The sequence below is a fragment of the Volvox carteri genome (genome assembly GCF_000143455.1).
Source record: "Volvox carteri f. nagariensis unplaced genomic scaffold VOLCAscaffold_1, whole genome shotgun sequence".
Lineage (NCBI taxonomy): Eukaryota > Viridiplantae > Chlorophyta > Chlorophyceae > Chlamydomonadales > Volvocaceae > Volvox > Volvox carteri.
This window is the reverse complement of record NW_003307545.1, coordinates 3,280,398-3,292,439: the sequence shown is the minus strand read 5'-3', so window position 1 is coordinate 3,292,439 and position 12,042 is coordinate 3,280,398. Positions and strand designations below refer to the sequence as shown.

The 12,042-nt window shown below is 56.4% G+C and overlaps 3 protein-coding genes across 3 annotated transcripts in view; 1 reads left to right on the top strand and 2 right to left on the bottom strand.

Moving 5' to 3' along the window:
• VOLCADRAFT_86172 (uncharacterized protein) overlaps positions 1 to 1,939 on the bottom strand; it is a gene marked incomplete at both ends in the record, with an annotated part of 4,342 nt that extends 2,403 nt beyond the window's left edge. The window contains 3 exons of the mRNA XM_002945777.1: positions 1,252 to 1,380; positions 1,450 to 1,543; positions 1,899 to 1,939. Of these exons, the coding sequence (XP_002945823.1) occupies positions 1,252 to 1,380; positions 1,450 to 1,543; positions 1,899 to 1,939 (264 nt within the window). The remainder of the gene's footprint in view (positions 1 to 1,251; positions 1,381 to 1,449; positions 1,544 to 1,898) is intronic.
• VOLCADRAFT_120210 (uncharacterized protein) lies at positions 1,935 to 3,546 on the bottom strand. Its single transcript, XM_002945776.1, has 4 exons — positions 3,307 to 3,546; positions 3,132 to 3,224; positions 2,964 to 3,056; positions 1,935 to 2,815 (listed from the first exon to the last, which is right to left on the bottom strand). The coding sequence occupies exons 1-4, from the start codon at positions 3,431 to 3,433 to the stop codon at positions 2,760 to 2,762; spliced, it is 369 nt and encodes a 122-aa protein (XP_002945822.1). The 5' UTR covers positions 3,434 to 3,546; the 3' UTR covers positions 1,935 to 2,759.
• Positions 3,547 to 3,816: 270 nt separating this feature from the next.
• On the top strand, positions 3,817 to 10,640 carry dnj6 (molecular chaperone; the record flags this gene model as incomplete). Its single annotated transcript, XM_002946124.1, has 10 exons — positions 3,817 to 4,051; positions 4,277 to 4,401; positions 6,021 to 6,152; positions 6,604 to 6,761; positions 7,188 to 7,308; positions 7,770 to 7,930; positions 8,637 to 8,871; positions 9,195 to 9,431; positions 9,621 to 9,699; positions 10,492 to 10,640. The coding sequence occupies 10 exons, from the start codon at positions 3,817 to 3,819 to the stop codon at positions 10,638 to 10,640; spliced, it is 1,632 nt and encodes a 543-aa protein (XP_002946170.1).
• Positions 10,641 to 12,042: the final 1,402 nt, after the last annotated feature.

Genomic DNA, 12,042 nt, shown 5'->3' with positions numbered 1-12,042 from the left:
AGGGTTGTCGGGGAATAGCCACGTCAGCAAGCGCAATGCAATCGTGATGTTAATAACGGTAATAGCAATGCATAGCAATGGTATTCAACTGAAGGTGGGTTTGAAAGGTGGGGATGGCAGCAAGGAGGGAACAAGGGAAGAAAGGCATGGTCCAGCTTTCCAGTTGCGTCACTGCGTCTCAACGCCGCGAGGGAGGAGATTCTCCCATCGCTGCAGTGCGTGTCCATTGGACCCACCATCACCTGGCCGACTCACATCCACAGTCACATCCAGGTGACGAAGCAAGGCGAGTCGAGGCGCGAGAAAAGGTCAACTCGCACCCCGACCATCCCCACCCATGGCTGAGTGAGCGGTACAGAATTAAAAACAACTGAATTTTGGACCAGCTGCACCGCGCCTAGAAGTGTGTTGACGCAAGAACGGAAGCAATGACCCTCCACGGGCGCCAAAACATGGGGAGAATCAAAAATAAATACGTGCAAATCCAAAGCACCAGCCGCTGCTGGAGGTAGGGGAGCCCCCCCTCGTTAGGACAGTCTGATGCCTCAGCAATAATACTGTTGCTGCTTCCCATGCATTCGGCGGCACAGCTGCCTACTTGTTAATCGACTCGCTGACTGACCCAGTCATTGGGACGAACCCAGCCCAGGTGCACAAACGCACGTCCTTACTTCACAGGTTTCAGTACTGCTCTGGTGTATGAGGTGAAGGCGGCATCGTGGGCGTGCCGTCGCCATGTGCTTGGCCTTGAAACTCGCTTTTCCCCCTCCTTTCCCCTCTCCCCCCAGCATCTCCAACCGAATCGGCCAACCCGAAGCATCACCGACGCCATCGCCCACAGTTGTGTGTTTACCACCATGGCCCTTGCCACCATATTCCAGTATGGTTGCATGGATACAGAGCCAGCGCATACAACAGGTCCTCCTACGTTTCTGGCTGATGGAGGCCCTGGACGTATCGAAACGCGGGCCTCAATATGTAGGCCAGCACGCCGCGCTTTCTTTGGTGTACAAATGCCAACCTGGTACCTCAGTAACCAGCCTCCTCATGAACAGAATCATTTCTATGAACATAAATATCGTAGCAAGGCAAACTCGATGTGAGGGTTTCGGTTGACCGTCAGGACTGGGGGGGGGATCGGTCGTTGGGCGTTTCGTTTTTAATAACTGCGTGGTGGTGCGCGTCGCGGCGCTACGGCGCTTGCCGCCCTCTTACACCTAATTACGTCTGGGCCAGAGGTCCAGAACCTACCACAGGTGCTGGGGCTGCTGGCTCCTGAGTTACCGATGCCGTCGCTGGTGCGCTGGGTTGCACTGCGATGCTCGGGTCCTTCCCATTCTGGCTAGCATTGCAACCGGCCGATGGTTCCGATGTGATGACCTGTGCAGTAAGCGAAACAAGTTATGGTCTTGTGACGTGACTGAGTCAGCGGAGAGTCCCCTGGCGCACCTCAGTTGGCGTATTGTCCGCGGCTTTGCATGCCACCCGCCGACAACAGCGATCAGCGATATAGAACTGTAGCGATAGCGTGTGATGCATAGGCCTGTGAAGCGTATTGATCGCGGCGATTGAAGCGCGCAAACGCAACCCCTGCCAATCCTACTGAACATACCTAGCGCGAATTTTACCCCGAGATGCCTGACCTAGAACCAAACCTCGGCGGCTTAGCAAGGTAGACATGGCTCCAGCAGTTCGTCGCAATCAACTGGTGCCGGGAGTCAATTAACACGTGAACTCCACAAGTTGAGTACGCTACAACTTAAAAGATCCTTTAGTAAATCTGCGAATCTCTTAACGATGTGCAAACTCAGGAGGACCGATCACCGTTGGAGGTTTTGTTCACCTTTAGGAGCGCCGACGCACATTGCCGTGCAATTGTATCAAAGGCGCATGCTCACCAATTAATGCAAGAGTACTCGAGGAGCCGAAGATAACACATGGACTCCTTTTAAATTGAAACATTTATCGACGTCCAACTGCTGGCCTTTTTCAGGCCCTACCTCCGGATTTAATGCTCCAAATAATAGTCCCAGAAAATTGAAACAAGAATAAGCACAGTCGTCAGTTCTGACGAAATGCACCAAGACGTGGGCTTAATTGCCAACTAACAAATCCTCGCCACAATTACACACACTCACCTATACACACAACACCCCCAGGTCATTGTCTAGAGACGACTTCCACCATAACGTCAGCATGCGGCAACCAGACAAAAATGAAAAACATGAGTGCCTTTCGCTCAACATCTTGTCCTCAGCAAAACACACTTCTCGGCAGCGTGTCCTGTATATTTTCCATGTCTTCCCGAATTGTAATCAAAATCCTACACGTCCAGTCGAAGCGCCGCAACCCATACCCACCTAAGCCGGACCCATCGCGTTTCAATCCCGTTTTCCCCTATGGCGCATGGCGCAGCCTACATATCCGCCTCAGTTTACGTATATCCATCTCCTTACTTCTACCCCTTTCCCTGTACTTGGCTTCCCTTATCGCCCTCAGCCGCGCTCCTTGCAAGCGATGTCCACGACTGCCTCTCATGAGTCGGCCATTACCGTTAACCATTAATTAACCACGCCGCGAACCATGCACATCACAGGTGACGCCCAGGATCTGCGACGACAGTATCGCCCAAGGCGAAACGCAGCGTTCGCTGGCTGCTGGTCCGCGAGGTGTATTGCGCAGGGCTGTTCACCTCCCCCTCCAGCATGAAACAAGAGGATCCCATCCTAAGACGGTGAAAGGGTCTTCAAGCAGTCACCTTAGCAGATGATACACCCGCAGCCTTTCTGTTCCTGCTTCTGCGGCGTTTGTGTCCCTGCGTGCCAGGCCGCGGACCAACTTAGCGTGCAGACTATTTTACTGCACTGAGGCCATCTCAAGCGCACCATAAATGCCTAAGCTTCTGAGTAAAACAGTCCGCTGCACGATAACCGACGGGTGCGACCCCCATGCAAAGCACGCACCTTGTTGCTTTGTCGGCGCTGGCTGCGGTCGGATATGTACTAACATCGTCACCACAGTATCCGGCTTCACCTCTCCCATATCACGCTTGTACTCTGCAAGGGTGCCAGTCGTCACGACTCAAAGAGAGCAGACTGGGTTAAAACGGAAGCGAATGTACCCGAAAGCACCTTTAAGCTGCTTTGCACTGTCCAAAAATTTGCCAGATATGATGAGGCGCACATCAGCAGGCTGACTGGGCGGCTCCTTTGACCACAGGCCATCTGCGGACATGGTGCCAAGCGAGGACTTTAACCCGCGGCAAGCTTCAAATTCTTAAACATATACGATTAAGCATCTCTGCACCTTTCGGCCACTCTGCGAATACCTTGTCCTTCAGCACCTGCACGCTGGATGCTTCTGAGAAAGCAAACGGGCCTAGGTCACCAGCGGCGTGTCTAAATCTAACGTTAATGGACTCTCCCTCATCCATTCTTCTTCCCGTTAGCTACTTCTATTGAAAGCACTAAGGAAGCAACATTATAAAGCAAGGCAACTCCTTTGCCAAGTTGTCCACATCTAGATTACCCTATACTTATGAGCAGGATATCAAGTTTGGAAGGAAACCAGAAGGCAGGTGTGCAGCGAACACCAAGCTTCCCTGCCTGTTTGCTCGTACTCGCTTGGCAGTCAAGCTGGTTGATGTGAGCATGTGACGAACCAGCAAAGAGTGAGGTTTCAGACAGTATACATATATTACTTTCTGAATCACGGTCTTTTACCAAATCTGGGAAAAGCCAGACAGGGATACATAGTGTCAATTTAGGACCTCTCCAACTTGCGCCGACGTTGCTGAGTATTTGTGCTGCTATTTTCATGACCCCGGCGACGCAATCAGCGGGTGCTGCTCCCGGAGGGTTGGGCGAGCCTCAGGTCGACTTCAACGATGTCTTTTCGCTCAGGAGGCCCCGGGACGCACGAGCAGGCTTGGCAAGCGGTTTGAAGAGCATTGCCAAGGGTGTTCTCGGTGGAGCTGCTGGGCTCGTTGCAGCTCCCATCGTGGGTGCACGAAGCGAAGGTCTCGCCGGTTTCGCGAAGGGCCTCACACAAGGTATGCAGGGAGTATAACTTATGTTTCAATTTAAACCCTTCCATTCAATCCTCCATAGTCACCACCTACCGAATGTCCTTTACACAGGTTCTCGTGCTTTCTCGCGTTCCGTCATGTTCTCGCACCTCCTGCTCTAGCTACCCCACATCGGATCTGCCCGCAGCCAGCCGCGCACCCCCCTTCCTCCACCCAACTCCTTCCCCCCGAGGCCTTTCCCGTGCACAGGTGTCATCGGGGCCGTCGTATTGCCGGTCACAGGCGTGGGTGTGGGCACGGTTCAATTCGTACGGGGCGTCATCAACACACCGGAAGCCGTGGTGCAGGCCCAGAACGGAAAACTATGGGACGAGGTACGAACATGCTGTACATCATCGGGAATTCCTGCATGCGCCTTACCCTTGATGCCGCGCAATAAGGGCGATTTCCGTTACATGAAGGAGAGCCAGTCTCCCTCGGTGACTCGGCAAATGCTGCTAGGAAAGAGAGAAACAGAAGGGAAGAGAGCCAGACTAGGAAATAACAGCTAGAAGAAGATTAGTAGACGGTCTTAGATAGATTTGGACAAAGACGCAGGCAGGAGTGGGATTAGGATTGGAGTTGGGATTACCGAGGGGTCTTAAGTCGATTGCCGCCCGCGTGTCCGGCAGCCAGCCTTAGCCGCATTCGTGTGTTTCCGTCCGTGTTTGTGCGGCGTGTTTTCTGTGCTACGTAGGTCCCCACGTCCTCCTTTCCCTTCCCTCCCTTCCCTCCCTCGGTCAGTTCTACGTTTGGTACACTCTTGCCCTCGCAGCAGCTTCACTCGTGTGTGGTTCGTCTTTCCCTTCCCTCCCGCCCGCCCGCCCGCCAAGTGCACGGACAAAAGGCAACCGCATGCGCTCGTACATGAACACTTAAAAACATACACTTCATACAAGTCTGTGTGCAATGCCGCAACCCCGCTGGTTCACTTCCCCCACGGGCGCACATGCACGGAACGCCTTTAATCATCCGTATTTCCGTACTTCTTCCGTACGCTTGGGCCGATAGGCGTCTTCTGAGATAAAGGCTGATTTCGTTTCGCTGGGGGGTGTTGGCTGGTGTGAAACCCAAATCAGTCTAAGCCCCCTAGTCGGTCTGGGGGTCTCGGGGTCGGTCTCGGTCTCGGGGTCGCAGTCTTCGGTCTTCAAGTCTTCCAGGTCCTCTACATTCCGCCGCCATCAGACGTCGGGGGAAGAGTCGCGTCGTTACGATCCCCACATAAGGCCTCCCCCTGCTTTCTCCTCCCTCTTCCGCCCGGCTTCGGGTCGATGTAACTTCTTCATCGCTTAGGACTCGCTCGCTCACTGGGGCCAGTTTTGGACCTATTGGACGCCTTTTTCCGGCAGTTCATTTATCTGAGTTCCTTGCATATGATGGCCTCAGCCTCCCCCGCCTCGGCCTCCGCGCGCCTTCGTCCCCCCTTGCTCCGGACGCCTTTCACGGACGCCTTTCGGTCAGTTCTACGTCTGGTACACTCTTGCCCTGGCAGCAGCTTCACTCGTGTGTGGTTCGTCTTTCCCCCCGTTGCTCCCGCCTCAGGCCCGACGTGAGTGGGTAGACCGGGACATGATCGTGCCCCTGGAGGGCCCCAAGCCCTCCGCCGCCGGGGGGGGAGCCGGCAGGGGCTTGGGGTTCAGCCGCCCGGAGAGCGGGGACGACTACTACGCGATCTTGCAGGTGAGCACGCGCGCGTGTGTGTATGTGCGTGTATGTGTGTGTGCGTGTATGTATGTATGTGCGTGCATGTGTGTGCGGGTATGTATGTGTGTGTGCGTGTGTACGTGTGTACGTATGTGCAGTGGTGACGTGCATGGTAGGGGACGTGAAAAGGGCTGGGAGAGGAAGGGAACTGTTTGTCAGGGTAACGGAACTGGGGTGGGGGGAGGGGGAGAGATTTGCCAGCCTACCACCCAGCCTGCCCCTGTTTCCCCTTCCCCCTTCCCGCATGCAGGTTCCCCATGACGCCTCCAGCGACCAGATCAAGAAGCAGTACTACATGTTGGCGCGGAAGTACCACCCCGACAAGAACCCGGGGGATGCAGGGGCACATGAGCGCTTCCAAAAACTGGGGGAGGCATACCAGGTACTGTGCGGTACTGTACGGTACTGTACGGTAAATGGTAGCTCTTAAGCTATAGCTATCCTTAATGATTTCTGCTAAAGCTTGGCTTAAGTTACCCTCGGTGTGTGTGGGGGGTGTAACGACCCGGGTTGCCGGGGGGAGAGGAGAAATTACCAAAGTACTCCTCCGTAGCCGCTGTTTTAAAGTCAACTGTTCCTTACAACGTGTTCGCCTCTTGAGACGTTTTCCGTCTGCTGTGTTGTGTACTTGTGTACTTGTGTACGGTCCCCCGCTAATGCCCAAGTATGAACCCATTTCCGTACTCCCCAGTTGAGCCCCGCCCATTTTCATTTCCCATCGCGGGGATCCTCCCCTCCACACACACACACGTACACACACGTACACACGCGTCCACACACAACACGCATGCACACGCACGTCGCCCTTCCCTCCCCCCCTCCTCCCCGGGAAGGTTCTTGGCAATGACGAGTTCCGCAAGCGTTACGACGCGCACGGCACCGAGGGCTTGGATGTAAACTTCATGGACGGCGGGTCGTTCTTCAACATGCTGTTCGGGTCGGACCAATTCGAGCACCTGGTCGGGGAGCTGTTCATAGCCATGGCGGCGAGGTGAGGTGGCAGGAGGTGGAGAGAAGTTGGGGGGGCAGAAGGGAGGGCAAGGGGGGGAGCAGAAGGGAGGGCAAGGGACGGCAGAGGGAGTGAGTTATGTGGGCATGAGGGAAGGTGTGTGTGTGTGTGTGGATGGTGCCTTGCGGAATGGTGATCCTTAGGGGAGCGGACGGAACGTGGTGGGCTGGGGTGGGGTGGGGTGCTGTGGGCCGGGTTGGGTCGTGGGTTGCGTGTCGCGTGGTGTGTGTTCACACAGAGAGACTTAACTACCACCCTCACCACCTTCTCTCCCTTTTTGCCGCCCACTTTCCCGCTTTCCCCCCTTTCTTCCTCCCCCCCCTGGCCCTGGCAGCACCTTCACTCGTTCGTGGTTCGTCTTTCCCCCCCTCTCTCTCTCCTCCTCTCCCTCTCTCCCTCTCGCATCAGGAACGCCGGCGAGCTGGGCAGTGCGGAGATGGCTCGGGAGCAGGGCATCCGGGTGCAGAAGCTGTGTGTCAACCTGAAGGCCATGCTCAAGCGGTACGAGGAGGGAGAGGAGGCGTTTGTGGTAAGACAGAGGCGGGGAGGGAGAGAGGCGGGAGGGAGGGGGGTAAGACGAACCACTGGCGAATGAAAGCGAGGGGAGGGGGAAGGGGAAGGGGAAGGGGAGGGGGGGGGGGAAATAGAATAGAGACAGAGGGTGGGGGTGGGGGAAATCATGTAAGGGGTTGAAGTGAGCGGGAGAGCGTTAGCTGGCCGCACCGCGGTGTGCCCCCTGCGCTTGTCTGCACGGCGGATCGCAGCTGCGCCTTGCGCAATCTATAATTCATCCGGCCAGTCGCATGTTGCATTTCCTGCGTGCGCGCGCGCGTGTGTGTGTGTGTGTGTGTGTGTGCGCACGCGTCCGTGCTCTCCGAGGTGAGGAACCGTCCATTTACTTCTTATCCTCCCCGTTGCGCTTCCCTCCCACCCCTCAACCCAATCCAACCCAACCCACATGCACACTTTACTCCCCACGCCGCCGGGCAGGCAGCCATGCGGGAGGAGGCTGCCCGGCTGGTGAGGGCCTCGTTCGGGGAGACCATGTTGCGCACCATCGGCAAGGTGTACGACACACAGGCGGACATCAACGCCGGGGGATTCTTCAGCGGCATGGCGGCCAAATTCCGGTCGCATGGGGAAAACATGAGGTGAGGTGTCGGTGGTGAGGCTGTCGGCGTCGCGGGGAGCGGGGAGTGAGGAGTGAGGAGCAGCCTCTGTGATGGTGGTGGTGCTGGTGGTGCTGGTGGTGCTGGTGGTGGTGCTGGTGGTGCTGGTGGTGGTGCTGGTGGTGGTGGTGGTGGTGGTGGTGGTGGTGGTGGTGGTGGTGGTGGTGGTGGTGGTGGTGGTGGTGGACATGGCTGTTTCATGGGATGGGGGGTCCTCAAAGGGGGTAAGACGAACCACGGGCGACTGGAGCAGATACCAGAACTAAACGGGCTGTCCCTGCTATGGGGGCGGGGTCAGTTTGAGTGGGGATGGTTGGGTGATGGCGTGTGGGAAGGGAAGGGAAGGAGGGGGCGTGGAGAGGTCGTCTGTGGCAGGAGTGGTCTGTGGGTCATGGCAGTGGGGACAGAAGGGACAGAGGCGGGTAGGTAGGTGAGAGGGTTGTGGGCGGCATGCTGGGGAACGGTGTACACACAGGGCAAGGCAAGCCGGTCGCTTGCATGGAATATCTCCACCTCGCCCTGTTGGCGGCTTTGGGGACTACTCCCCTTCAGCAGCGCGATGGGGACTTTACTGAACGGCAGTCGGCAGTTGATATCTTCTTGATTGATAGGTACTGCACCACCATGCAGTAAAGAAAATCTCCTCCCCTCTCCTAGTAACAGTAATCCCCCTCTCCTCCGAGTGCAGGTCACAATTCCAAGCGGCCAGCGCCGCCATCAAGGTGTACCAGGCTCAGCAGAAGATCGAGGCCTGGCAGAAGCAACAAGATCGGAAAGCCGCTGCCGCGTCAGCAGCAACCGCAGCAACTGCAGCAACAGCAGCAGCTGTGGACAGTGCCGCGGCCGCCGCCGCGGCTCCGGTTGCTTCGAGCACGGAGGCAGTCGGCGCAACTGGGCCTCCCACCACCTCTGCCCAGTCGACCGTGAGTCCGCCTGGGAGGTTTGGAGACTGAAGAGTACATGTCGTACGCGTCCGATTGCTGTCTCAGCGCCTTTCTTGTGCCTCTTCCCGGGCTCCTGCACCGGGAACGCATGACTCTTAATTAAGGCTCGTATTTTAAGGATCGTGTATATACATATATATAGAGAGACACATATTCAGGCGCGTCAGCAGATTTTCCTTTAAGGTTTGCTTGGTCATGTATGATTCCGTCCGCCTTTGCTCTTTCTTCCGCCTCGTGAGGCCGGCGCATATATCCGTGTTGATGTTGGTGTTGGTGTTTGCGGCTGCCCTGACCACATCCAGGCTAATGGCAGCGCCGCGGACGCCGCGACCGCGGACGGCCCCACGGCGGGTGCAACTGCCGACGGCACCTCCCCCACCACCGGCGGCTCCAGCACAGCAGCTACAGCTCCTCCTGCTGCTGGGCCTACCATGGAGCAGCTGATGGAGCGGCAGAAGCTGGAGGAGGCTGCGTTGCCGCTGATGCTGGAGGCGATGTGGGCCGCGAATGTGCTGGACATTCAAAACACGCTGAAAAAGGTGCACGGGGGAAAGGGACACAGACGCAGCTCCTCCTGGATGCGTGCTCGGAGCGCGCTTTTGTGGTGGCTCCCTGCCTGCCCAGGAAAAGGAGAGCCATTCCTACATTTTACAAGCTTTAAAAATCATCCCCCCTTTCACCGACCATGTCCTTTCTACCACCCCCTATATACCTCAACAATCCCGCAGGTTTGCCAGTTCGTGTTGACGGAGGAGGGTGTTCAGAAGCAGGAGCTGCAGCAGCGGGCGAATGCGCTCAAGGTCCTAGGTGGGTGGGTGGCAGTGGGTGCGGGGACCGAGAACCAGGTGGAGCGCTGGGGCTGGGAAGACGTGGGTTTACCCCGATACCTTGTTCTTTTCTCTCTCTCTCTCTGTGCGTGTGTGTGTCGTGCGCGCGCGAGTGCGGATTTCCGAAATGCATGTTAGCTAACGTGCCCGACGGCGCAATGTGCCCGACGGTCCCAGCAAACACGGATATGGTTGTGGTATGGATATGGGTATGGTTGTGGGTTGTGGGTATGGACTTCATTTGGTTGCGGGGGGGTGTTTGGGTTTTCTCGAATGGCCATGGGAGGGTTTTGCGAGCCATTGAACTTCCCAGGGCCTTTGGTGGCCTGGTTAGGGTTGGGGACAACACCCGCCATAGCTCAATCGGGCCCTCCGTAACCCTAATTCATTACTTGGCGGTATACACCACGTGCACGCTCCCAGTCTGAAGTGCCACACAGCGGCGCGCGCGGGGGGGCCGCGTAGCGCAGCCTCTCTCTTTCCAGCGACTCCCTCAGCCGCTCTTTTTCCTGCCACATGCCATTATGGCAAAGGTTCTTTTGCTGCAGGACGTTGGTTTGTCAGTGCCCCTTGCACTTGAAGTTTTTGAAGTACGGAGCCGTGTAGTCGTCTTCTCGTTACCCCTCCTTCGTACAATAACACGACGCGGCATGGCACTACGTGGATTTGCCTAAAATCTTCTAGCGTGCCGTGCTGTTGTCGTTCATCCTTTTCCTCTCATCTCCTAATGCCCCGAATCTCCGTCTGCAAAACTGCGCATCCTGACGGCCAGGCGGTATTTTCATGGAGGCCAAGGCGCCCGAGGCCGCGATTCAGACAGACGCGCGGAAGCAGATGGAGGAGGCGATGTTGAGGGTGGTGGAGAAGCGGGCGGCGCAGGAGGGAGGTGCGGCAGCGCAGGAGGCGGGGGCGGACCAATGAGCGGCTGAATGAAGGACGCGCGGCGAGCACGCAAACCGCCACGCTGTGTTAGTGATATATACACACCCGCGCGCGCGCACACGCGCGGGTGCGGCGCCGTTGCTCGTGCGCGCCCTCCAGGGCAGGGGCGATGGTGGGACGGACCCTGGAGTGTAGTAGTTAAATCAATGGAGGCTTAGACTGTCCTTAGCTTTGTGAGCTAGCTCTTGCACGCTTCAACATCAGAATTGCCGCATTGAGCATCTTTATTATGCTTTTTCAGTTGAGGGCGAGGAGTAGGGCGAGGGTCTGTTTTTGCGTTGCTTGTATGTATGGCAGGCGCACGATAGAGACGGGGTATTTAGTATACAGCTTTTTTGCCGGTTCGGGCACAATCATTTCATGTTGTGCGGATGAGGAGTGGGCAGGGCTGTGGTGGTGGTGGTGGGGTTCTTAGAGGTGGAGGTGAAGGCGGAGGCGGGCACAAGAAGCTGTCAGGAGGAGTCGGAGTGGGACAGGTTGTAGAGGTTGAGGGGGGAGGATGGGGGGAAGCAGGCGGCTGCGTCGCGAACACAAGCGAGTCACGCGGCGTGTGTGTTTTTCTGGGGAGTCAAGAGCTGTAGGCGGCGGGCGGGATGGTGAGTGATGGGGCGGAAGGCTCTGGGATCAATCCGCTTGGCAGCGCTTGTGTGCAAGCAGCACGCAACTGCAATACGGTCTCCGAATATGTATGTATGTATGTCTTCTGTCTGTCTTCTTGGGGCCGCAGGAGGCGGCGCAGTATGTGCGATTTTATTTCTCGTACTGCTTTCTCTTTTGTAGCGGCGTGTCAATACATTATAGCTTTTTGTTATCAGCACTCTTCAGCGTTTTTTCGCTCCGTGGTCGGGTGGGTATGGTTTTGGAGCTTTGGAGTGAGCACACACGTGTCATTTAACAAGCGTGAGTATATCGCCCCCCAGGAATGGCGGAGGCGGTCTCCGGCGGTTTGTTTGCGGCTTTTTTTTGCGATTTTGGAATGTCGGTAAAACTGTTTAGGGAGTTATTTTGAGCCACGCCTCCATCCACATCTGTGATGATGGGTGCATGCGGCCATCGAGTAGTAGTAGTAGTAGTTAGTGTGGTGTATTGTAGCGGGGTGGCTGGGCAGGGGGGGATCCGCCGTCCCTTCTCGATCGAGGTTTAGGATTTTTGTGGGTGTGACGGGGCATTATTTGCGAATAGCAATGGTGAAAAGTTGAGTAGTGGCGATTAACTTAGGGTTTGAACTGCACACAGGCGACGATCAACGGAATGTGAAGATGCAGGGTGATATTTGAGACGTGGACGAGCATAATATGTATTTGCGTGTGAGCCTGGGCTGTTGCTGGTGGAGGTGGAGGTGGCTTTTGTACAACGTTTGTGTCAAACATTGTTTATAAGC